Source organism: Haplochromis burtoni, unplaced genomic scaffold, assembly GCF_018398535.1.
Source record: "Haplochromis burtoni strain Fernald_Lab_line unplaced genomic scaffold, NCSU_Asbu1 Contig_494, whole genome shotgun sequence".
NCBI lineage: Eukaryota > Metazoa > Chordata > Actinopteri > Cichliformes > Cichlidae > Haplochromis > Haplochromis burtoni.
The window spans coordinates 370,556-396,085 of NW_024582855.1; the positions used below are offsets into that span (position 1 = coordinate 370,556).

The window sequence follows — 25,530 nt, forward strand, 5'->3', positions numbered from 1 at the left end:
CCTTGATGCATACTCAATAATCCAGGTACGTACATCCCAAAAGGTTGATTCTGTTCATCTGAACGTGGTGTTTTCAGTGAGAGAGAATTTGCATTAATGATTAAGGAACTGACCTCGTAGCCCATTGTTCATTCAGTGATGCTAGTTTCAGTGATTGTGCAAATGTCCTGTTTATAAGGTTGGGGAAACCTGCAGTCAGCTGAGACTGAAGAAGTCACATGAACAAGTGATGAAATGTTTCTCCCACTAAAAACGCTACATGCAGATGAACAGAATCAAATTTTTGGGTGTTATTAATATTATTAAGGGCAGCACTGACTTGTTCAGACAAGTCTACAGTGGAGCTTAACCACTGAGAGGCCTGAATGCTTCCTTGCTGCACAAACACTTTACTAAAACAAACAACAGAATTAGAATGAAAACAATAGGATTTGAATGAAAAAACGAAATTTCAATGAAAAGAACAGAATTAGAATAAAATGAATAGAATTTGAATCAAAACAATGGAATTAAAATGAAAATGACGGAATTTGAATGAAAACAACAGAATTTGAGAACAAACAATGGAATCTGAATGAAAAGAACAGAATTTGAAAAAACAAAAGAATTTGAATGAAAAGCAACAATTTGAATGAAAACAATGGAATTTCAATGAAAAACATGAATTAGAATGAACAGACCAGAATTTGAATCAAAACAATGGAATTAGAATGAAAAGAACAGAATTTGAATGAAAACAATGGAATTTGAAAAAAACAAGAATTTGAAAACAACAGAATTAGAATGAAAACAAGGAATTAAATGAAAACGAACGGAATTTGAATGAAAACAACAGAATTTGAATGAAACAACAAATTTAATGAAAAAAGGAATTTGAATGAAAAACGAGAATTTGAATGAAAACAACGGAGAATTGAATGTAAAACAGAGTTTGAAGCCTTTGGTGCTGAAGAACTGACTAACAGTATACAGTCAGCTGATGAAGCAATGTGCCTCCTGCCAATGAATGGATTTTCTCTTGTTTCACTAAGACCAAAGGTTGCTGTGTATTGTTGAACTTCTTACCTGTTGCTAAAATATCAGCTTACTAATATACATGGAGGCTACTACTGAACAAATGTCAATGAAAGCACTGACAGTAAGACATATGCAATCTTGATTCCTGGAGGTTATGACCCAGGTCATAATTTTGTGTACTGCATTTACTTCTCCACACCTGGAGCAGTGGTGTTCATTTAGTAAGCAGTTTAATGTAATTTACAGGTTAAGGCTGACCACTGGTTCGAGATTAAATGGGTCTGGCTATAAACTGGGACCTGTCAAGACTGACAGATCCTGCCTGCTTCCTGCTTCCCACATATCTCTGTGCGTGTGTTCTTGACTAATTTTCCTGCATCATTTTGGATTTCCATGATAGGCGAGTTGGTTGTTTTCTTTGTAGAATGTTTTGTTTCTTGACAATTTCTTCCTCTAAAAATAAATAAAATATTCTGTAAAATATTTAATACACCTGTGTGATTTGATGTTTCTGTGTTCATGTCTACAGGAAATAAAGCTTGTTTCCAGCTGACACCCTTACAAATTTATTCTCTGTAGATGTGAACATTAGTTATCGTCACATCAACTCAAACACATGATCACAAACTTCTGTGTCATTTGATTGGATGTCTGTTGTCTTTCTGTCGAATATTGAAGCCTGTCACTGTTCTCTTCTTACAGCCTCACTGAGTTAAGAAGACTGCAGATGTACAAGAAACACTGGGTCACTGATTTCACACTGTGTTATACTGGGAAAGCAGCCTGGACTGAGTCCAAGCCTCTACTCACTTGAGAACCTCCAGTGTGTGATGTGGGCTGTCCACAAGCTCAGACAGCTGCTTCACATGTGATTCCTGCAGGTTGTTCAAGGTCAGGTCCAGCTCTCTCAGATGGGTGTTGGACTGAAGAGCTTTGAACAGATAATCACAGCTGGTCTCTGAGAACTTGCAGCCCCATAACCTGAATGAAGATAGAAGATGTAAGTTTATGAGGCAAAATCTGTGGTAAAATCATTTAAGGTTTGATAATTTGTTCAGAAGATTTGAAATGTTCAAGTTTAAAAAATGTCAAATCCAAACAGCTTGAGCCAACAGGGTGGAGGTTCAGACAAAAGGTACAAGTGAAAAAAAGAGCTCTCAATAATCTGACTGACGACATGCTGTTTGTTCACTGAAGAAAAAAGAAAAAAATAGGGTCTTGGAGAGTGGGGGTATGAAATTCTGACAAAAATCCTAATTTTTAGATCAAAATTGTGAAAAAAGTATTTACATTGCTTCAGTTTTAAAGATTTAGTTTGAAAGAAATGTATATATTTGAGGACACTTTTATACCAGACACATTTTAAAAGCTGGCAATTTATTTGTGTGTTATTTTTGTGATGTAACCTGCCAACAAACTCTGATATAATGCATCAAATGGCAACATTTATAGTAATATTGTATATTGGCCCTTGTTATTTAAATTGATTAATAATACTTTTTTTAAACTCAAATCTCCCTGAACCCCACCTAAACTTTGTCTGTGTCTTTCAACACACAAGCAGCAGCATGACCAGAAATGAGAGAAAAACAAGTCTGATTGAAAAACCTTTTGTATCAACGGACTCTTTGGCCACTATTGACAGACCTGTATAGCTAGCATTACCCAGCATGCCATTCAGCAGTACAATTTGTAAATGTGCAATGATTCCTGCCACAAACTGTTTCTGTTCCACAGATTCCTGTGTGTCATGACCTTTGTACCATGAAAACGAGTTACCTGTAAATGATTAATCAATGTGTTGTATACCAAGAGTTGATAGCAATAATGTTAATCAGGGTGGAGCCCAGATGTGGGCTGTTTGTCTTAAGATGAGTAACACAGTTTTAATGTTTGAAATGTGAACCATTGTTCTGCCACAGTTAAAGTGTTAATTAGGTTAATGTCAGGATATATGTGTAGGTTAATGGCAGCTTTCACATCATATATATCTAAGTACAACTAAAACATGGTGTCTGACCTGAGAGTCTCCAGTCTGCAATCTGAAGTCTTCAGATAAACACACAGCTGCTTCACTCCTGAATCCTGAAGGTTGTTCGTGCTCAGGTCCAGATGTTTCAAATGGGAGGGGTTGCACTGAAGGGCTGGAAGCAGATGATCACAGCTGATCTCTGACAAACTGCAGCGCTGCAATCTGCATAAGGAATTTTAAAAAATGTGTTTATTACTAAGAGTCTGTGCTTGAAAGCATCCAGTGTCATAATATGTCAGGAGCTGAAGAAGGTCAGCACTGAGCTAGGATAGTCCTGGTGAGCGGTTGGCACTAGCTCTCCTGGGGTTTTTTTGCTTTGCTTTTTCTAGATGTCATGCAGGTCTACCTCTGAAACTGCTGGTCAGTCATTCCTCACTGGTGAAAACATTCTTAGATCACTGTAACTGTGTGTGGCAAATACCTTCATTAAAATAACTAAATATGTAGCAATGTATTAAATTAGGCACTGATCACAAACTCCAACACTGAAATGAAAGCACTACAAACCCCAGTGAAGGTGTAAAGTACAACTTTAGCGCTGCAGTGGCTCTTTGTGCTTTCTGACACAAATAACTCGTCATCTTAGCTTCATCTAGTTTACTGTCACTGTTCAGCAGTGTCAGTTTGTAAATGTGCCAAAATTCCTGGTACAAACTATGTTCCCAAGATGTTTGTTAATCGACACTATACTATACTTAGACTATAAATACTGTACTATCCGGGATTAGGATCTAAGCACAGTTAAAATTTGGTGTCTAACCTCAGAGTCTCCAATAGACAGTGGGGATTCTTCAGAAAACCACAAAGATGCCTCACTCCTGAATTCTCCAAGATGTTGTAGCTCAGGTTTAGATATTTCAGATGAGAGGGGTTGGAATTCAGAGCTGAAGCCAGAGAGCTGATATCTGACAACCAACAGCTCTCCAACCTGAATAAAGAATGAAAAATGCAGATATCAGTCATCAGTGAGGTTCTCTTCAAGATTAACGCACAGAAGTTTTTATCATGGATTCTAAAATCATTATTACATCAGTCTTCAAAGTACAAAACTGTTAAAAAATGGTGGACACTAAATAAATATTGAAACAGCTGGATCTGACCATGTGACTTTATCTGTCTGCTGAGCAGAAGTCAAAGTACCAACATGACAGAGTTACCTGAATGTGTTTCCTTTATTCTTAAAATAGAAACAGTGGTCAGTTGATCTTTTTTCATTAGTATTTTCTACATGAACACTATTACGGTTTCAGTCCTAATCTCTACACTAGACTGAAGCTCTAAACCTGAAGTGAACTGAAGTGACATTACTGAGCTCAACGTCTGAGTTCATGAGAGCCTGAAATGGTCTGCTGAAGAATGTGACTGACAACTCTTTATAAAATGTTCTTTACACTCAAACTGGTCAGTAGTTTTTCTTTAAAGATTTAGTGCTGAAAAGATTCTCTATCTACAGAACAAATGATTTAGAACAGACTCTAAGGAGGCACTACTTCACAAACCATGGTATTCTGTCTGTCTGGTTAGTGAGGTTATATTGGGCTGGTAAAGGCAGCTTTCAGTCTGCTGTCAATGCAGATCTTCTGTTTTTTTATGACTTCTTGTGTTGTTATGTTGCTTTACAACAACATAAGCGATATTTGGTGCTATAATACTCAAAATGAGTTAAAACAGGATCATTTTTAGAGGAACAGAAACTTTAAAAAAAAAACTCTCAGCTTCCCTCTTCTTATAGTCTTTTTAAGAAGCCTCTCTCTTCTCCAGCTGTTTTTAAAAAATCCTCACATACATTCAGAATCCTGCTTTGCTGTTATGTTCCGGACTGTGTCAGGCTGCTGTTTTCTTTAACACATACATCACCAAAGCAGCTGTGTGGGTTGTCAAAATCTCTGTAGCCTGTTTTTATCTGCTATTTATCAGAGTGACTGACACCCCACACAGACTCTAACGCCTCATCACCAATCACCTCATCTTCTCTGACTGACTGAGTTTGACCTGTGGAGGCTGAACAACTGTAAAAATATCTCTCTACCATAACCTGACTTCTGTCAGCCTTTAACTGAACTTTGCTCAAGTCTGTCACGTCTGTTTGGAGCCAAAAGTAAAAATTATCGTTCAGCCATTTGGAAAAGCAAACATTTCTGAAATCAATACACTTCTATATATTTTTGTTCATACAAATTGTGAACCTTTATTAACCAAGAGTGTAAAACTTTGATTAAACAACAACAGCTCCAGTCAGCAAACTCACCTCAGAGTCTCTAGTCGACAGTCTGGACTCGACAGTCCAGCAGACAAAATATTTAGTCCTGAATCCTGCAACTTGTTTCCAGTCATGTCCAACTCCACCAGATTGGAGTTGTCGGATTTGAGAGCTGAGGCCACAATTTCACAGTGAGTCTCTGAGAGATGACAAGCTTTTAGTCTGTGACAAGAGAAAACATCAAATATGTTATTATAAAAGCAGGAATTTTGCATTGTAAACACAGACTTAGTGAATAGGAAGACAAAACAAAGTGATTTCATATGCAATATACAGATGAAAACAAAATTGTGTTACATTTAAACCATGATCATGTTCACATTTTGTCAGTGAAATCTGATCTTAGTCAATGGTAAATGGATTCATTCTTATATAGGACCTTGCTACTCTACTTGAGTAAAAGTTTTTCTACTCAAAGTGTTTTATAGAACCTGCCTCATTCACCTTTTCTATAACAATGTTTTAGATTATAAACTAAAGAAGAGAAACATTTGGACTGTTTCCTGTTTTTAATTTGGCTCCAGAAGATTTTGAATAAAGTCAGTTTAATGGAAAGATTCACCTGTAAATGGTAAATGGCCTGTATTTGTATAGCGCTTTACTAGTCCCTAAGGACCCCAAAGCGCTTTACATATTCAGTCATCCACCCATTCACACACACACATTCACACACTGGTGATGGCAAGCTACATTGTAGCCACAGCCACCCGTGGAACTACTGATCTAATCTGATTAATTGTGTTAATGATCACAGCAGGACTCACAGAGCCTTTCTGCAGTTGCTCACAGCTGGAATCAGTCTGTGTCGTCCTTCATCTGATGTGTTGAACTTCTGCAGGTCCAACTCATCCAGAACCTCCTCCGACATCTGCAGCATGTAGGTCAGAGCTGAGCAGTGGATCTCACAGAGTTTTGTCTCTGATTTCACGAATTCTTGGATCTCCTGAAACACTGAGCTGTCATTCATCTCAATCAGACAATGAAAGATGTTGATGCTTCTGTCAGGAGAAATTTGAGAACGTCTCATCTCTTTTAGGTTGTTGATGATTTTCTGGATAACTTCTGGGTTGTTCTCTGTCTGACTCAGCAGACCTACTAAGAGTCTTTGGTTGGACTCTAGTGTGAGGCCATGCAGGAAGCGAACAAACAAGTTCAGAGTGCCATTTTTACATTGGAGGGACTTTTCCATGACTTTGCTCAGAAAAATGTCCAGAGATGTCTCGTTATATTCTTCCCCCAGGACTTCTTTTAGTACCTCTGTTTTCCTGTTGGTGTAACAGTGAGACGTGTAAACAGCAGCCAGAAACTCCTGAATGCTCAGATGAACAAAGGAGTAGACTGGTTTTTGGAAAATCACACACTCTCTTTTAAAGATTTCAGTAAAAACCCCTGAATTAACTGAGGCCTCTGTGACATCCAGACCACACTTTTCCAGGTCTTCTTGGTAGAATATGATGTTTCTTTTTTTCAGATTTTCAAACGCCAGCTTCCCCAGCTTCAGAAGAACTTCCCTGTCAGCATCCGTCAGCTCCTGTGGACTCGTCTCATGTTCTTTTTGGCACTTGTGCTTATTCCTTTTTGTCTGAACCAGTAGGAAGTACGAGTACATGTCTGTCAGGGTCTTTGGTAGCTCTCTTCTTTGGTCTGTATTCAATATGTACTCAAGGATTGTGGCAGTGATCCAGCAGAAGACTGGGATTTTACACATGACATTGAGGTTTTTGGATTTCTTAATGTGGGAGATAACTCTGGACAGCTCTTTCTCACTAAATCTCATCCTGAAGTACTCCTCCTTCTGAGCGTCAGTGTAGCCTTGCACTTCTGTTACCCTGTCAACACATTTAGGAGGTATCTGATTGGCTGCTGCAGGTCGGGTAGTTATCCAGATGAGAGCCGAGGGAAGCAGATTCCCTTCTATGAGGTTTGTTACTAACTCGTTGACTGATGATGTCTGAGTAATGTCAGAAACAATCTTCCGGTTAGTGAACTCCAGTGAAAGTCGACTTTCATCCAGGCCATCAAAGATGAACAAAAGTTTACAAAGAGTGAGTTTCTCTCTGGTGATTTTCTGTAATGTTGGATAGAAAACATGGAGCAGCTCCAGAAGACTGTACCGCTCATCTTTAACGAGATTCAACTCCCTGAATGAAAGCAGAATCACTATGTTGATGTCTTGGTTTTCCAAGCCCTCTGACCAGTCTACAATAAATTTCTGCACTGAGAAGGTTTTTCCAATGCCAGAGATTCCGTTCATCAGAACCACTCTGATGGGTCTCATCAGGTGAGGCAAAACTTCAAAGAGTTTGTGACACTTGATTGTTGGGGCATGGACGGTATCTGTTTGTGAAGTTGTCTCCAGCTGCCTCACTTCATGTTGAGTATGAACCTCTTCACTCTGTTTGTCTGTGATGTAAAGCTCAGTGTAGATCGTGTTGAGGAGGGTTCCACTTCTTGAGTCACCAAATCCTTCAGTCACACGTTCGTATTGTCTCTTTAGGTGTATTTTATGTTCATTTAAAATCTCCTGCAGACCAACATCTGCTGTTAAAAAAGAGCAAATATAACAAAAAAGAAAACAGTTATGCTTTTATTACATCTAACCATAACATTATTTAAATGGTTTGCAATAAGATTTTTTGAGATTTTTTTAGACATTTTTAGACATTTTTAAGAACACATTAGATACGTTTTTTTTTCTCTCAGACCCTCGAGATGTGTTCCTGTGTTTATGTGGAGAACAATTTAATAAGAAATAACAACGTCTGCTAGTCAGCTTACAAAAACACAGCATTTCCATTTCACAGTAAAAGCTTCCATGTGTGAAAACCTTTATTGTGAAGGAGCAGAAACAGTCTGATTTTCATCAGTAGTAATTAGCAAAGTTTTTACATCATATGACAAATTTTGAAATAGTCTGTGTGTTATAGCTAATGATGATAATTACTGCTGATTATTATGATTACTACTCTGGCTGCAGCTTGATGTCAGCTGTGCAGTGACCTGTTCCCAAAAGCATGTTTAACTAAACGAGTCCAACAATAAACTCTGAGGTCAATGAACCAACTCTGATCAGCTGTTTTGTCAGAGAAATTATTAAGTTATTCTATTTATTATTATTCTAATGTTGGCCTGCTAAATTAATCCCAGTAATGTATATGTTTCATGTTTTAACATGTTAAATGACAAAAAAATGTTCAGAGCATGCTCACTATAAACTTCATGGATAATGAAAAAAGCTATCGTAGCTCTGATGCCATAGTTGTATTCAAACTGGGATCACAATTGTAATGTATAGTAAATGATTGAATGCAGCAAAAAATCTAACTGTTGCCTTGTTGGTCACAAAATTACAGAGATGCAGTCTATAGATCTTGTCTCTGCCTTTACATTGATGGCAGGTTGATATAAAAAGTGGTTTTGTTAAATATAAAACATATTTAACATCTAACTGGGATTCTACTGTTTGTATGTGTTTGTTAAGACATAAACTCGTTCAAATTTGTGTTTTGATGTAAGCTTTAATATTGACTGTCTGAATGAGGAAATGTGGAACAGAAAACCAGAGTTTCCTTCTTCAAGCAGGAACAAACTTAAAGTTTTACTAAACCTGCTTTCTAGAACATGCTCAGCTTTTCTTGGCAGAAGTGTGTTTTGTCTTTATTTTTGTTTTGTTTCGTTTTTGTTTTGTTTTGTTTTTTCTGTTTTTGTTCAGCAAGTGAATCTGCTGAGCAATTCGTGTGAAAATTAGGGAAGCGCAATTACAGAAAAACCTGCTGTGGGCTGTTGGTCAAAGTCTGTGGCTCTTGTTTAGAATGATTTATGATGTTTGTTTCTGATACACAATGTTCTTTTGTCTCCATTTTATTATTTCACATGTCTGAGCTCACTGTGAACCTTCATCAGATCATCTTTTCTATTAACTGTAATGTTTGGCCTGCAAAGGGTCTTGTTCTTGTTACTTTGTTGGCAGTTGCCAAACAATGAAATTGTGCATTACCACCAACAACTGTTATGCAATGTGGACTGAAATGTTGCTGATAAAAAATATTGCAAATGTTTATGGGAGATGAAGTCCTTATCTAAGCACTTTCATCAAGTCATATGACAGCTGACAGAGAAAGCAGAATAGAACCTCTCTGTTGAGAAAAACTCAGTAAAACTGAGATTTATTATTGTACATATGAAGAGAGAACTGGTGGTTATGGTTAGTTATACTTTCAGATAATCCTTATATAATGTGGCTAATTCATCCAAAAATTAAGCACTTCAGTTTAGGAGAGGGGATTAGAGATGTGCCGTACTCAGAATATAGCTATCCACCATCAATGAATTTTGTAGTGCTTTCTTTCTAAAGATAGACACAAGTATTCCAGTGTGTGCCAAAATGTTACACAAATTGTAATCCTGCATTTTTTTTGATTAGGGCAGTCTGTATCTGTAAAACTGATGGTCAAAGAACATCACACTCTGTCAAAACTTTTAACTTTTCAGTATGTAAGTGGGCAGCTTGGTGCTATTCGCTGCACGTGCTTTCACTCCTTGGATTGTTAGAGGTCAGTCAGTGACGGGGGTGGGGCAGGATCCTGATGTTGTGCAAACCACAAACTGGGAAAGTGGGAGTGGGATGACATTTTATTCTGGTGTCCTGTTTATTTTAAGTATCTAATCCCTGAGCAATGTAGGATTAATTCACGCCTTATAATATAGTAATACTATCTAAACATGTTAAAAAATCAGCCAATATTACCTTTTTATTATGATATATTATTATGATAATATTTGGTAGTAGAATACTGGTTTAACTCTTTTTCTGCAGCTCCAGTTTGTTTTTAATTATTTTCAATCAACTTGCCAATAAAAGCCTGTGTGTCTTTATTACACAATAACACTTATTAAAGATCGACATTTCCACCTGGAGAACTCAGTTCACTTCCCTCGGTCCCTCCACTATGCCACATTAAGTACCGAGGATGTATTACATAACTCTGACTGTAACAGTTTTTCTCAGAAATGAGTCCATGAATAAGCAGATGCTTAATCCTACTTTGTAGACAGCTGCTCTTACTGGATATCTGCAGTTGTGCTTCAGTCCTGGATTTTTCTGGTCCACAGCTGGTAGAGACCGGATCCTCTGAGATCGCCTTCCTCTCTCTGTGAACACATTTTTTAATCGTTAAAGTCAATTGTTTATCAGTTTAAAAAATGGATCAAAATTTGACAACACTGTGCAGACGGTCTGATGGCCAAAAGAGGAACGAGAAAAGGGAAACACTTTTTAAGATGAAGAAAACTAGAGCTTGAATCATCAATGTGATGTTTGCTTTTGATTTCATCAACAGTAATAAAGTGCTTTCCCTGTCAGCCTGTCTTACCTAACACTGATCTGTGTCCAGTTTTCAACAACTACAACCTCAGCCAGGTGTAGTGATTGTGAGTGCAAGGAAATAATTATTATAATAGAATGTGTTAAATTTGCTTAGATGAGAGGGTCCAGCAGATCAGAGGAATAGGGAAGGATTTGTCTGTGTGCTTTAGTTTGGTTTAATTGTAGACCTGAGAGTGTGTAATCGTGTAGAGGGAAAGGAATTTATGGACACTGGGTGTCTGCTGTCATAAAAGGAGACAGGAAGCTACAGTTGGGGGTTGCTGATGCTTGTACCTTTAATAAAAGCTCATAATTGTCATAACTTAGAAGTAGGTTTGCAGGAGACTCTCCACATGCTTAGCTGTAAAAGTAAGACAACAAGAGGCCAATGGCCCAGTGGATGCAGAGTGGGGGTCTCAGTGCTTGTAATCTGTTAACTTTTTTTGTAGAGGAATGTGGTTTAGCTTCCATGAGGGGAGATTACTTTTATGACCGGCAAGAAGTCACATACACAGAGACACACACACACAGTGCTTTGATTGTTACGACGCACACACACAGACATACACACACACACACACACACACACACACACACACACACACACACACACAGAGCTTTAACTGTTACACTCACATACCCATACGCACACTCACTCACGTGCACTCACATAAATACACAGGTACTCACGTGCTCGCACGTACACACACAAACACAGAGTTTGCATCGTCTTTCACTAGCGTAAAGAGCAGTAGGGAAGACGATATACTTCAACTAACAGCTGAATTTCATTTGATTAAGCTGACTGTGAATATTTTATTTGTTTGGAAACAAAGTTGTGGGGAGTTGCTTCGTTGTATACTAGCAGCATTAGTCCTCTTAATGCTTCCTTTGTCTTTCACTGAGTATTTTGTATGTGAGGATCATTTATTTTACTCACACTTGTTTAGGTAGTGATGTTGCTGACATAAACATATACATTTAACATAAAATATATTATAATCTTGTGCTGAAACCGTTTTAATTTGAAAATAAAAATGACCTCAGTAAGAACTGGACTAATAGGGTGTACTGTTCACATAAAGGTCAAATTTAAATGGACTCGTGGTTACACACTGAGGGAGGATGAGAAAATCTTACGAGAAAAACTGAGTCTTACGTTGTGTCTGAGGGTCCAGGTTCATCCCTGAAGTTTAAAGGATCAATTCTGGAGCTGTCACTTCTCATAGAAGGACAGCTGGATCCTGCAGACTCTGCTCCACTCTTTTCTTCAGACTCTGCTCCACTCTTTTCTTCCTCAACACAAATGTTCATCTTGTGAACTTCTGAAAGTCAGTCTGAGAGGTAAACCAGAAACAGTGAGTTCACATTAGCAGAGGTTATTAAGTTACGGTCAGATTTGTCCACTAAGCCAATTTCAGAATTGTCATGTAAACTAAAACCAGATCATCATGATACACAGGGAATAGAGAGAAACTAGTTTGTGCAGGCACTAGTTTGTGGATGCTGCTATGTTAACCTGCTGTGTTGAATACATTGGCTGAGATGGGCAGTATCATTACCTCAATCACATTTTATGAATGTACCTAGAGACCAGCCATACAGGTACTATGCCAAAGTCAAAGAAGCAGAAACCTGTAGGTGTTCAGACCATAGAGGAAAACCTTCAGACTCAAGATATGAATCATACCGATGTTGTATCATCTGAGAACGGGCTCCCTTTACCAAAGACAAGAAAACATGGGACAAAAAAAGAGACGACTGACAGTATACTGATATACTGACCAACAAATTGTCATCCTCTTCCTCCTCACCTCAATCTTTATCTTCTGAAGTGAAGTCGGGGCTCTAATACACAAAAATGTGCATAAACATGTATGTTTATGGTGTTGCAAATACTACAACCCGGACAACAACCCAGCTTAAAAATAATAAATAATAAATAAATAAAATTTTATTTATATAGCACCTTTCAAGATAAAATCACAAAGTGCTTTACAAAGGCAGAAAACAGACATTAAAACCCCAAACAAAACAAAATCAACCAAAAGCAAGTTTAAACAGATAGGTTTTTAACTGTTTTTTAAAAGACATGACTGAGTCCACAGATCTCCAACTCAAAGGGAGCGAGTTCCAGAGTCTGGGAGCACTGATACAAACGCTCTGTCACCTTTTGTTTTTAACCTTGTATGCAGGACAGCCAGCAACCCCTGGTCACAAGACCTCAGGGACCTGCTGGGGTGATAGGGAAGAAGAAGATCACTTATGTAAGTTGGAGCTACACCGTGCAGGGCCCTATAAGTCATGATTATGATCTTAAAATGGACCCTGAACTTGACTGGGAGCCAATGCAGTTGAATCGGCAGGGGAGTGGCTTGGGAGTATTTGTGATGCTTTGTCAGAAGCCTAGCAGCAGCATTTTGAACGCCCTGCATTCGTTCCAGGGAGGCATTACTTAAACCTTAAACGAGGAATTACAATAGTCTAAGCGAGATGAAACAAAAGCATGAATAATCATTTCCAATTCGGAACGTGAGACAATGGGACTCAGCTTAGCGATATTTCTTAAATGGTAAAAACAAGAGCGAACCAAAGATTTAACGTGTGTGTCCAGCGTCAGAGCTGGATCAAATGTAACACCGAGGTTCCTAATGTATGATTTAATATAGGAAGCAAGAGGGCCTAGATTTTTAACCACGAGGGGAACAAATTTCTCAGGAGCAAAGACAATGACTTCCGTTTTATCAGCATTTAGTTGAAGGTAATTACCAGCCAGCCAATCTCTAACGGAATCTAAGCAGGACTGTAATATTTGTAGCTTAGAAACATCAGGTGGCCTAAAAGAGATATATAGCTGAATATCATCTGCATAACAATGATATGAAATATCAGAGAAAGAGCTAAGAAGTTGCAGAAGAGGGAGTAAATACAACAAAAACAATAATGGTCCCAAGACAGAGCCCTGAGGCACCCCATAGGCAAAAGAGCTGACGGAGGATCTGAACTTAGAGGTAGCCACAGAGAAAGATCGATTTGACAAATAGGATTTAAACCATTCCAATGCGGTACCCGATACACCCACCCAGTGGTTTAATCTATCTAACAAAATAAGATGATCAACAGTGTCAAAAGCAGAGATCAGATCCAGCAACATCAAAACAGTGCACTCTCCAGCATCATAATTCATCAAAATATATTTAGACACTCTAAAAAGTGCAGTTTCGGTAGAGTGAGCCTTACGAAAGCCAGATTGAAATTTATCAAGAACGTTGTGTTCATCTAGAAAATCCGTGAGTTGCTTGGCCACAACCTTTTCTAAAATCTTGGCAATAAAAGGCAATTTTGAGATGGGTCTGTAACTGGAAAGCAAAGAAGGATCAACTTTAGGCTTTTTTAGAAGTGGGTGAATGACAGCACTTTTACAGTAAACAGAGACCTGACCAGAGAATAGAGATGCATTAATAATTTTAAGAACACTAGGACCAATAGACTCAAAAACATTTATAAGTAAAGACCCAGATAAAATATCAAGGGGGCAAGAGGATTATCTCATTGAAGTGACCAGCTTCAACGACTCAGGTAAAGACACTGGTGAAAATCTTTCAAATCTGACAGGCTTAAGTAAAATCGGAACCAGCAAACAGCTGGTTAAGTGAACATTATGCCAGCAATTTTTAGTCTGAGTGTCCTAAAAATCATTTTTTTCACTCTCATAAACTTCTTTGTCCAATTTCACATCGCATGACAGTTTTTTGCTAATTGAAAAACAAGGTTGAGACATTTAATTTGAATTGGTTAAAAAGCAGAAGGATAAACCAGACTTAGCAAAGGACCACTTTTTTAAGTCTGTGGGCACTTTGTTACTGGCAGCCTGCCACACTATCACAAAAACTTAAATTATTCCAATTTTAATAACTTAATTTCAATAATTTAAAGAAATTACAAGAAAGCTTGTCTAAGCGAGTTCACACTATGTTGAAGGATAAAAGTGGCCGTGCCAAGTAGGTCTAAGGAGCTGTTTGTTTAACAGTCTTTTGTTTGTAAGTCGAAACATATCAACAGGCCTGAAATTAAAATCTTACTGTTAAAGAACATTTGCATGGTCTGTGTCACTTGTCAAGCATGATTATTGTTTTAATGATCTAGTGGTGAAAACCAGTTCGACCACAATCCTAAATGTTCTTCCTATGTGTGGAAAAGAATCAACAATTTGTCTTACAGTCAGCACACTGTGTATATAGTTTATACCTCTTGAACCAGTTCCACACAGCACAGAGCATAAAGCAGATAACACACACTCACTCAGTTTGTGCACCCGCTTTGGATGTTATTAGTCCATACAGTGAGCGTTATTTAGCAGAGCTCAGCCCCTATGGCCCATATCTGCCAGCTTTCTCTTTCCATTTACAACAGATCAGATGGTCTCTCTCTCTCTCGCTCTCTCTCTCTCTCTCTCTCTCCGCATTTTTATTGAATCTTATTTTTAAGAGCCCACAAAGAGCTAAACTGACTGCAAAGCATTTAAACATAGTCTGAACATTAGTGCAGTTCACTTTTTATGTTTTTTAATTATTGTATTTTAGGTCTTATTTAGAGACGGGATGTTGGCAGATGTTGTCATAATAATGGGAAATAAAGAAGTACAAATACTTACTGTATTTTAGTAGAGTTGTCATGAATTACTGGCTGTGTGACCCAAATGAAGGCTGATGAGACGCGCTGACAACATAAAGTGAAAATGCACCTTTACTGAGCGGGTAGATAGTCCAACAAGCAAAATTAAAAACACATTTGGGAGAAAAATCAATACTAGTACCACTAATTACTACTAGTAGTAGCAGCACTCCTATACTACTATTAATAATAGTAACAATAGTCAGGATCCTATTGTGGTGGCTTACCTGTGTCAGTTTATCCTTTTGCTTTCTCTCTTTGTGGGTGTGTGTTTGCTGTGAGTGAACATTAAACCACGCCTGTATCCTCTTCTGACGTCCAACAACACAAAAACAAATATTTCCTCAGGCACTCCCTTTAGCAAGAGACTTTTTTCAGAATCATCAGAATCATTGTCTAAAGGCAAAGAAAGATGCCCAACGGATTTACTTTACCAAATGGACCATCCCAGTCTTGCCGTAATGGCCTATTTGATTCAGCTTTTATTGTTAATTTTATTTTATTTTTACTCGCTAAATACGGGACAGACTTGACTGGGGAAAAGAAAAGGGGAGAAAGAAAGAGGGAAAGAAAAACAGCGGGGAAAAGGGACAGGGATAAAGGGCAAAAAAACAAAAACCAACAAAATAAGGAGACAAAAAATACATCTATCAATCACCTGGATCACCTGTTGAGAAAGAAAAAAGAGCAACATAATAAACAACATCATGATGATATATGGGAATGTAACAGTAAATACTAAATATTAAACATTATTGTGCAGCACGTAAGATCAACAGCACACAGTCTACTTTGAGGAGCCAAAAAGGGTGTAGTTGTAGCTTGTATTTAAAAGGTTCTTTCATGTAATGATCTGCTAGAGGGTGTGGGGGGCCACAGCCCCGTCCTCCAGGGCATGAAGCAGGTGTGGAGGAGATCAAAACTCCAGACATCCAGAGGCCCCCAGAACACAAGAGACCAAGGAAGACCAACAGAGGGGCAGCTGCGCCACTGTCCCAGAAAGAGCTGAGGAGAGTCCCAGATGAGGGCTCACTCAGCAGCCACGGAGCAGAAGCAAGGGGGGGTTGCAGGTTGCAGAAAATTAATTCATCTTAAACAGTGTTAAGAGTGTATTTAAAAGAACCTTTGTTGTTGTAACATTTTGAAGCTAGCAAAGTATAAAGCCAGTACCATATATGAACTGGTTAGCCAGTTTTTATGGAGGTTTCAATAATTGGTCAATTTCAATTAAATATCAGAAACTGAGAAAACTGAGAACATTTTTCTCAGACTTTCTTGTTTGTCAAGAGTGTGGACCACAGGCCAGCTCCACTGGGGTTTGTTGAAATGTACCACGTTGTCCTTAAAGAGTGAGAGATCTAATCAGGAGGTCAGAACTGAGTTGGCATGGTCCCTTGGCGTTGGAGTTGTGAGTTTTTCTGTGTTAGATTGATTTTGACAAAAACAGTCAACACTGGATTTGCAGTTTATTTGTTTTTAAAATCTGAGTTTACCTACTGTCCTTTATTTTAGTATCAGTTTAGCTGTACAAACAGCCATGAAGGTACTTAAAAAGTAACTCTAACCAGCTGTAATCACCACAACACAGTAAATATTACATTTGGATTATGTGTGTGGATTATGTGGACTGTGTGCACTGGTTAGAATTTATTCTCATGTTCCAAGTTCTACCTCTCTCTCTCTCTCTCTCCCTCATGTTGCCCTGTTTCCATCTTCTCTCTAATTAAGCCCACATGGCTGATTTGATACCAGGTGCAGGTGTTCACAGGGCTGTTACCTGCCTTTGGACTTCCTTTTGTCTCATGTCTGTTTCAGCAGGTTCCATCATGAAGTTGTGCAGGTAAATTGGATACTTTTGGTAACATTAATCATAAAAGCCTGTTCCCCTTAGGGAAAGCTACATTTCTAAAATACAAACAAATCTCTCTGCAGTCCAGTGCTCCATGTGAAATGACATGTTACAGGATCAGCATTACCAGGATTGGCAGTACCATGTGTCTGGTGATTGTCATGTTTCTGTGGATTCTGACCATTTCCAGAGGAGGTGAGTGAAGCATTCACTAGCACCAGCTGAGTCAGACTGAGAAATGGCTCACTTTAATATTTCCCTTCATGTTACTGCAAAATATTTTATGTGCAAAACTTCATCAGTCATTAACAGTCTTTTTATCTGATGTTTCAGATACTGAAGTTTCCTGTGTTTTCATGACAACGTGCATCTTACCGTGCACTTTCCAGGGAAACACTAGAGGAGTATACATCCACTGGATGCACTTGTCAGAGGGACACCCTCTTGTATACTTGTACTATGGCAACAAAGACCAGCTCAGAACTCAGGACCAACAATTCAGAAGCAGGACGTTGCTGTTCCAGGACCAGCTCTCCAAAGGAAACGCCTCACTCCAGCTGACAGGGGTGCAGGTTCAGGACGAGGGCAGATACAGCTGCTACATCAGCACCATTAATACAGAAAAGGATTCATTTATCAACCTTAAAGTGCACAGTATGACAAATCTGAGGTTTTGGGGGATTTTCTTTTCTTTTAAATGCTCGATATTTCAAAAGATTTATACCAACCTCTAATATATGTAGCAGTTGTAGTGTTACGTTGAAAAGCCACAGGTTTACTCTGTATTTTTCAGCCCCAGTCAAAGTCAGCATTCAGCATGTAGGAAACAGGATCACCTGCAGCTCAGAGGGCATCTACCCTAAACCTGAGCTCACCTGGTCAACCAGACCTCCATCCAAGGTGAGCTTCAAGAATACAACAACAGTCGAGCAGACCAAGCAGCAGCTCTACAACATCAACGGTTCCTTGATAGCTTCACTCAATGAAAGTGATCGAGTCTACAGCTGCACTGTGAGCACTCAGAGGAACAGGAGGAGAGCCAGTCTGAGGCAGCTACGTGAGTATGACCTCACATATGAGCTAGGAAATGAGGTTGAAAGCTGCTTATTGTTGAATACTGAAACACGTGCATTAGATTTACACAGAAGCACTTCATGTGTAGGCTGTTCATCTATACCTGGCACATGCTCAACCTTCTTCTGTGTTGTTTCAGCTTCAGTTACTGGCAGCTTCACTGAAACCACAATCCCCTGCCCCAGCTTTAACACTTCTCCAACAAGCCTCATTTGGAGATTCCGTAATTGTGCAATTTTGGAAAAGACTGGGTCTGGTTCCAACTACACAGTCTCAAAGGAGTGGAAGCAGCATGTGAAGGCTGTATCAGAGTTGGGAAGCCTCACATTACTGGGCTTATCTTCAGAGAAGGAGGGAATATACACATGTGAGATTAGTAATGCTGAGGAGATGCTGATTAATTACACCATTATTCGAATAAGTCAAGGTAAAGGAATTTATGTTGCATCCTTCTAATCCACAAAAGCAAGAATCATTCAAAACTTTTAAAATCTCTTTGACGTACAAACAAAATAAACATATTGAGGTATCCAGGAGAAATTTAAAAATTAGATTCTTTTACTGTTTCAGGAAATACACACATGACTATTATAGCAATTACTGCAGGGGTGGTAGTACTCGTATGCATCCTATCGTCAGTCTGCCTGGTGCTGTACTGCAAAAAGAAAAGAGGTAAAAGTACATTCTGCCTGTACTACTGAAATAATTTGTATATTTGTATCAATCTTATGGATTCAAAACATGTCTCAGGTCAGCAAGAAAACAGCATGACAGCGTCAGAGAGTGGTGAACCCAACATGTAAGTAAATATTGTGAATAAAAATGCACACCGTGCTATTAGTTATCATATTGGAGAACATTTTTATCATGGAGTTAGGACCAGTTTTCTCACACATGAATCTAAATATTCCCTAGAGCCAGTTTAGTCAAATAAAAATTCCCTACTTGAGATCTTACTTTGATGAATTCAGCTTAGCCAAAATAATTTCAGTAAAAAGTTCCAAAATAAGAGTTCAAAAACTCCAGTCTGACAAATGGAAATTCAAACAATAAAGATGAATTCTAATTGTTGTGATGCTTTTACCTCAATTTCAGTTAACAGAGAAGTTGAACTTCATGGATTTAAAGAAGCAAAGTCTCCTGTGAGCTGTTAATACACCAAACGTCCCTCTGATTCATCCAACTAAAGATTGCATAACTTAATAACTGAATTTTAAGAAATGTTTGATATGTAAGAGTAAACCACAGCAAGATGAAGAAAAAAATGATCTTCTGCAGTGGGAAGCCAACTGTCAGCCAGGCACATGAATGTTTTATGCAGTAAAATAATGTGAAAGGAAGCTATTCGGCTTCACATTTGATTGATGGAACTGGAAGTGACCTCATCCCAGTTACCACTATGACTGAGATATTTTACACTTTCACCTACAAACTGCATGATTTTAATGACTAGCTGCAGGTTTTATTGTCATAATAAAAATGTGATGGACAATCAGGTTTTTGACTTTTTAAAATATTTTTGTATTTAGTTTATCTATTTACATCTGTGTTTGGGTTTCTAAGATAAGAGCATTGATATATGCATGCTGGAAAGATTTCTATGGGACTACAAAATTATGACAACAGACTACTACGGGTACCAAAGATTTTGTAACCATCTACATCACCTCAGTCATTACCAAAGGCAATTCTATATGTGCTTAACTTTTCAGCTATGTCCAACATTTGGTCCATACTGATCATAAATACAAGTTCTATAAACACCACATCTGCTGAGGCCTACTGATACGGATAAGCCTTGAAGATCAAGATTCAATTTTATTTTTACAGTGCCAAGAAACAACAGTCGCCTCAAGGTGCTTTTTATTGTTAGGTAGACCCTACAATACACAACGATTAAATGGCTGGACCAAATTTTTCTCTCAAAGCAACATGAATGAGTGAAGAGTGAAGCAGGTGACTGACAGGAGGACGGATGGAGCATCTCCAGTGATCTGGGCTCTGTGTTGATGTCCTGTGTTTCCTTCTGTAATCAAACAATAACAAGGGTCTTTGCTCTCCATGTGACACTAATATTTGGATTAAAACTTTAAGTCGCTGTCTTTACACACAGCTCTTTTCACACCGGTGTGCTGGTCCTCTCCAGTCCCAGCATATACACTATATGGTCAGTGATGACACTTCTGTGACATCATTGACCATGCGGCTCATAGAGGTGCCATTTAACCCCAGTGTAGTTGGTTTCATGGTGTTTCTTGGTGTGTCACATGTGTTTCATGGTGGTCTTACATGTGTACTTGACCTGACAGAATTCAGGTCAAGTACAAGTGTTAATGGAGCTGATTATCATGGTCCAATAAGAGCACTAAAATCTGAGTATTATGCTGTACATAAATGAATTTGAATGGAGTGAACTGTTGAGCAAAAGACCTTCCACACTGGTCCCAGCTGAATCATTCAACTTCAGCGTACATGATAAAATTCAAATTGTTTTTCTAAGCAGTGAGGGAACTTTGGAAAATGAGCGAAAGATGAAGTTCAATTCTGTATTTTAAACCCATTTGACTAAAACATTAATTCAGTTTGATCAGGACTGCACAACCTTTACACTGCAAAAAATGTTTTATTTGGGTTTTGGGCAATCAGACTCCCATTTTCACTGTCCAATGCCCTGAATAAAGAGTAAATATGTAAAAACAAAAATGGACACGAAGATAGTTACAAACAGGATGCAATGATTTAAAAGCTTCTAAAGACATGTTTTACACATGATAAAATGTTGAAAACAAAAACTGATAAAAAAATGTACAATTATAAGAAAAAAAGAACATTTTGAATTTTATGGCAACAACACACCAATAAACTGGGGCATGGACCTCATTAATGTAGCAACTAGCAGCTTATGCTAACAATAAAATGATAGTGTTAATTTGGCAGTTTGTAGCATCAACAGACAGTGTTCATGCAACAGTTTTATGTTAAATGAACACCAGAGAACCAGAGAAAAATCTACCAGCAACAAACAGTCAACGCTCACCACACCTATGTGACCAGCAACCAAACCAGAGTCCCAAGAAGCACAAGAAATAAACAATAGCTCAATAAACTTGCATGAACCACTATTAATCAACCAAGTATTGCTTTTTACTTACAAAATAACAAACAAAGTAAAAATACAGAGGTACCGTTTCAATCTGCTTGAAAGCTTTAACGAATGTATACAGGAACTCTGTCCCTTGTTCTCATATTTTGTTCGTCGAGTTGACCTGAAACACCTGAAGCGAAACGATAGTAACTGAGTTGGTAGCAATACTTCATGGTGCTGTGACCGCAGTAAAATCTTCTAAACAAGTGTTACACAAAACATAACTGAAGTCAGTGAACAGCAATAGATTTGCACCAATATCTGATCCAACTTGTTGACTCATTTGGATCAGACTGATCTACCAACCAAACGTAGAACTGGTGCATTTCTAGTCACAACTTTAAGGTTTTGCTTTACTGTGGATGGGCTGATGTTGTTTCAAGTGACCCTTCACAGTAAAAGACTTCCCACAGTTACCACACATGAATGGTTTAATTCCTGCATGGATGAGTTGGTGTGATTTTAAGTTCCTTTGCCGAGTAAAACACTTTCCACACTCATCACAGGTGAATGGTTTAACTCCAGCATGGATAAGTTGATGTGATTTTAAGGCACTTTGCCGAGTAAAACACTTTCCACATTCACCACAGATGAATGGTTTAATTCCTGCATGGATGAGTTGGTGTGATTTTAAGGCACTTTGCCGAGTAAAACACTTTCCACACTGGTCACAGCTGAATGGTTTAACCCCAGTGTGGATGAGCTTATGCCTCGTCAAGTTACTCTTTGTAGTAAAAGATTTTCCACAGTCAACACAAGAGAAGCATCTTTTCTTATTGTGGAAACATTGGTGTCTCCCGAGCTGCCTCCTTGTGATAAAGCTCTTTGCACAAAGACCACAAGTGAATGATTTCTCTCTCTTTGCTTGTGTGAGGTTAGCATTGTCATCATCGGAAGAGTGCCGAGGTCTCTGTCGGTTGTTGCTTCTTTGTTCCTGTAGTGACAGAGAAACAAACCAATGAGATGCAGTAAAGGAAAAAGGGTAACCTATGATGTGGATGAAGTTAATGCAGTTTGATACCAGAGTTATCAAACTACACTGTGCAGAGTTACTAGCATCTATATAAGACTCTGCTCAGGTACATCGATTCATATATTTTCTTTTGTTTATCTAATTCAGGGTAGCAGTTAGGCTGAAACCTATCCCAGGTGACCCTGGTTGAGATGGGAGGTACACACTGGACACCAGTCCAGTACACCAATCAATTGCAGAGCGAACACAGAGAGACAAACAGCCATTCACACCTACAGCCAGTTTACAATTTCCATTTAAGGAAGCCAGAGTACCCGGAGAGAACCCATATACACAAGGGAAGAACATGAAGACTTCATTCCAGTGGATTTGAACCCAAGGATCTTTTTGATGTTAGGCGATTGTGCTAACCACCACCGGCCACCCTCAGACACAAATAATAAATATTTATTAGGTTTATCGATTTCAATTTCTCCCACTTTACTTTTGGAATAGTCACTGTGGGTTACCTGTGTCAAAAGGTTCATTTAAAAAACATAATTTAATCTTAAGTTTGATGAAAATGTCACTTAAAGTACAGAGTTTAAAATCTCACTGCTACATGTCAGCAGCAGACTGCAGTCAACTAAATTCTGTCTTCTTATCCCTCCTACTTTAAGTTCATAGTGCTACCTATCACGGCCGCTGTAGGACAAACATCTCTATCTGTAGCGAGTGTAGGCTGTCATGTCAGTCTGACGTTTACATCACCTGGTGTCTGTCTGCATTTACTCTGGAGGAGGATGTAAATCTTTGTAAAAGGAGTCTGATAGTCAGTGAAGCTCACCTCTGACATGTGACAGCAATAGGGAGTAGAGTTGTTGAGAATATTCTGTCCGTTTCTTTGCAAGCTCCTTTGATTCTGTCCGTAAGTGTTGCTGCGAGCTGGCCAGTGTTAAGCAGTTCTACAAACATTTCTTAAAAGTTCTTCAAACTCAATCGAACAATGCTGGACTCAGACACTTAGGAAACAAACTCTCATACAATCTGAAAGTGTAATGTGGTCAGCAGAGGAAAAGATTCTTATTTATTCCAGATATTGTTACAATTTCCAATTTCTCTGCAGATTAGGCATCTGACCCTCACCTCAGCATAGCGGTCACAGGAGTGAGTCTCACTGACTCCCTCTAAATAAAATCCATTCAAAGTTTTGCCTCATCCACAGTAAATAGTGGATGTTCCACACCTGGCATTATGAAGTAAACAGTGATCTGACAGCATGTGCCCACTAAATAAACGCCAGGCAGAACATTTGAAGTTACTCTGGGGTGACTGAGTAAAATAACATTTAAAATATCAAAAAATATTTAATTGTCACATATAGAGTACAGAGGGAAGATAATATAGTAGCTTCCACAAACCAGTGCCCAATTCTACGTTTATGAGAACGCATCAGTTTGTTGGAAGATGAAAATTATACACATATTTATGAGCAAAACATTCTGCTGTTATGTAATTGCAACAAAAGAAATACTTGCTGCACCTTTAAATGTAATTTAAATGCAGTTTATGAAGAATGTGAATAAGACATGCATTGTGCTTGACTTTTTTTAATTGACAAATATTCTTTTACTTTTACTGAATAAGTTACAGATTTTAAACAGCTGTCTAACAACAACAGATGTTCAACAGATACACACAATAACATTAACAAAAGAGATTTTTTTTACCTTCTGTGAAGAATCCATTCAAGTCTCCTCTTCCTATCACCAATCACCTGTGAGATTAAACACATTGGAATTACCAGCACCGATTAACCAACCAGCGGGCCAGATTAGAGTAATGATTTATGTTTGAAACCCCTGAGCTTCATGCAAATTTGACTGTTGGGACAAACATCCAACAAAACTCTGCAGATACATTTTGTGCATCCACAAATACCAGTTGAGGCAGATAATATAATTTGAAAATTAAACTGAATGCTAATTAATGCCCCTCAGTCCAGCAGGTCCAAATCCATCTGAACCCAAGAGCCAAGCTTTTGGGTCTGGGGGTGGCTTTAAAGAAGGTCATCCTGATCCCTCCCTGCAGGAATCACTTCTGTACAAAGTTCAACTTATTTTTCATCACAATAGCAACAGATCAGGTCTTAGTGAAAGCTGCAAGAGCATTCAGCAAACTAAAAGTCACAAAGGCTCTGAGACCGTACTCTCACAATCATAGAAATACCACTTATGTACAGTTTGGTTAAAACATTCAAATAATTGAAACAAATAATAGAAAACACCCTCACACAATAATAATACGTAGTTCTGATGGTTTCTGCTGCTTTTCCAGATTACTCCAGGAAAAAAAACAACCACAATCAACAATCACACCAAGTATTCAAATGTATAAAAATAACTATCTATGACAAAACTACAAAGGCTCTCCTCACCTTTAGAGGAGGCCAGGGCACAAACTGAGAAAAACTCTGTGATGAAGCTTCAACAATTTTTTGGCTCATTAATCAAAGAACACAAACAGCTTTTCTCGCCTCTGCAGATAAACAGACATTACCAACTCGGTTCTCCACCAAGAATTCTCCAGGTGAACAACTTTGGTTTGATTGGAGGTTGTTCCACCAGTTCAGAGCTGATTTGGCTCCACCTGCTGGTCTGGAGTTTAAAGCAACAAGCAGGAAGATAAAGGTTCTCTTCTTACTCCTGCTGACAAACGGTGAAATGTAATTTACTCAAATACTGGAGCCTACTTATGGACAAACTTGGACCCCCTTTGTTACTGTTTCTACACCTTATTTTTTAATTTGGAAAAATGCATACATGCCTATTATAGTAATTACTGCAGGGGTTTGCTGTACTGCAAAAGGAAAAGAGGTAAAACTAGGTTCTGTCTGAACTACTGGAATAATTTGTAAATTTGTATTGATCTCATGGATCTAAAAGATGCATGACAGTGTCAGACAGAGGTGAAACCAATATGTCAGTAAATCTCAGAGTTCAAAAGCCCCTTCAATCTGGAAATTCAAACAATAAAGATGAATTCTAATCGTTGTAATGCGTTTTTCCCTCAATTTCAGTTAACAGAGAAGTTGAACTTCATGGATTTAAAGAAGCAAAGTCTCCTGTGAGCTGTTAATACACCAAACGTCCCTCTGATTCA

General features: G+C 38.4%; 2 protein-coding genes and 1 long non-coding RNA gene across 8 annotated transcripts in view; 1 reads left to right on the forward strand and 2 right to left on the reverse strand.

Annotated features, from left to right (window-relative positions):
* Nucleotides 1–15,684, reverse strand: part of LOC102290492 (protein NLRC3) — a 16,558-nt gene extending 874 nt beyond the window's left edge. The window contains exons 1-10 of one of the 6 annotated variants that reach the window (XM_042213893.1): nucleotides 15,576–15,684; nucleotides 15,329–15,393; nucleotides 11,834–12,011; nucleotides 10,375–10,460; nucleotides 6,074–7,847; nucleotides 5,298–5,471; nucleotides 3,810–3,977; nucleotides 3,038–3,211; nucleotides 1,828–1,998; nucleotides 200–392 (exon numbers count right to left, since the gene is read on the reverse strand). In XM_042213893.1, the coding sequence (XP_042069827.1) occupies nucleotides 215–392; nucleotides 1,828–1,998; nucleotides 3,038–3,211; nucleotides 3,810–3,977; nucleotides 5,298–5,471; nucleotides 6,074–7,847; nucleotides 10,375–10,460; nucleotides 11,834–11,988 (2,880 nt within the window). In that variant the 5' untranslated portion in view covers nucleotides 11,989–12,011; nucleotides 15,329–15,393; nucleotides 15,576–15,684 and the 3' untranslated portion in view covers nucleotides 200–214. The other 5 variants (XM_042213890.1, XM_042213891.1, XM_042213892.1 and 2 more) reach the window with 5 other exon arrangements.
* Nucleotides 15,685–17,081: 1,397 nt separating this feature from the next.
* Nucleotides 17,082–19,759, forward strand: LOC102290183 (CD276 antigen). Its single transcript, XM_005947053.2, has 8 exons — nucleotides 17,082–17,188; nucleotides 17,313–17,392; nucleotides 17,531–17,851; nucleotides 17,991–18,254; nucleotides 18,411–18,698; nucleotides 18,842–18,943; nucleotides 19,022–19,070; nucleotides 19,367–19,759. Exons 1-8 carry the CDS (start codon nucleotides 17,082–17,084, stop codon nucleotides 19,368–19,370), a joined length of 1,215 nt encoding a protein of 404 aa, XP_005947115.2. The 3' UTR covers nucleotides 19,371–19,759.
* Nucleotides 19,760–20,884: 1,125 nt separating this feature from the next.
* On the reverse strand, nucleotides 20,885–24,987 carry LOC102289480. Its single transcript, XR_001335709.2, has 3 exons — nucleotides 24,806–24,987; nucleotides 24,099–24,145; nucleotides 20,885–22,350 (listed from the first exon to the last, which is right to left on the reverse strand). It is a non-coding gene; the product is annotated as an uncharacterized LOC102289480 (long non-coding RNA).
* Between the last annotated feature and the right edge of the window lie 543 nt (nucleotides 24,988–25,530).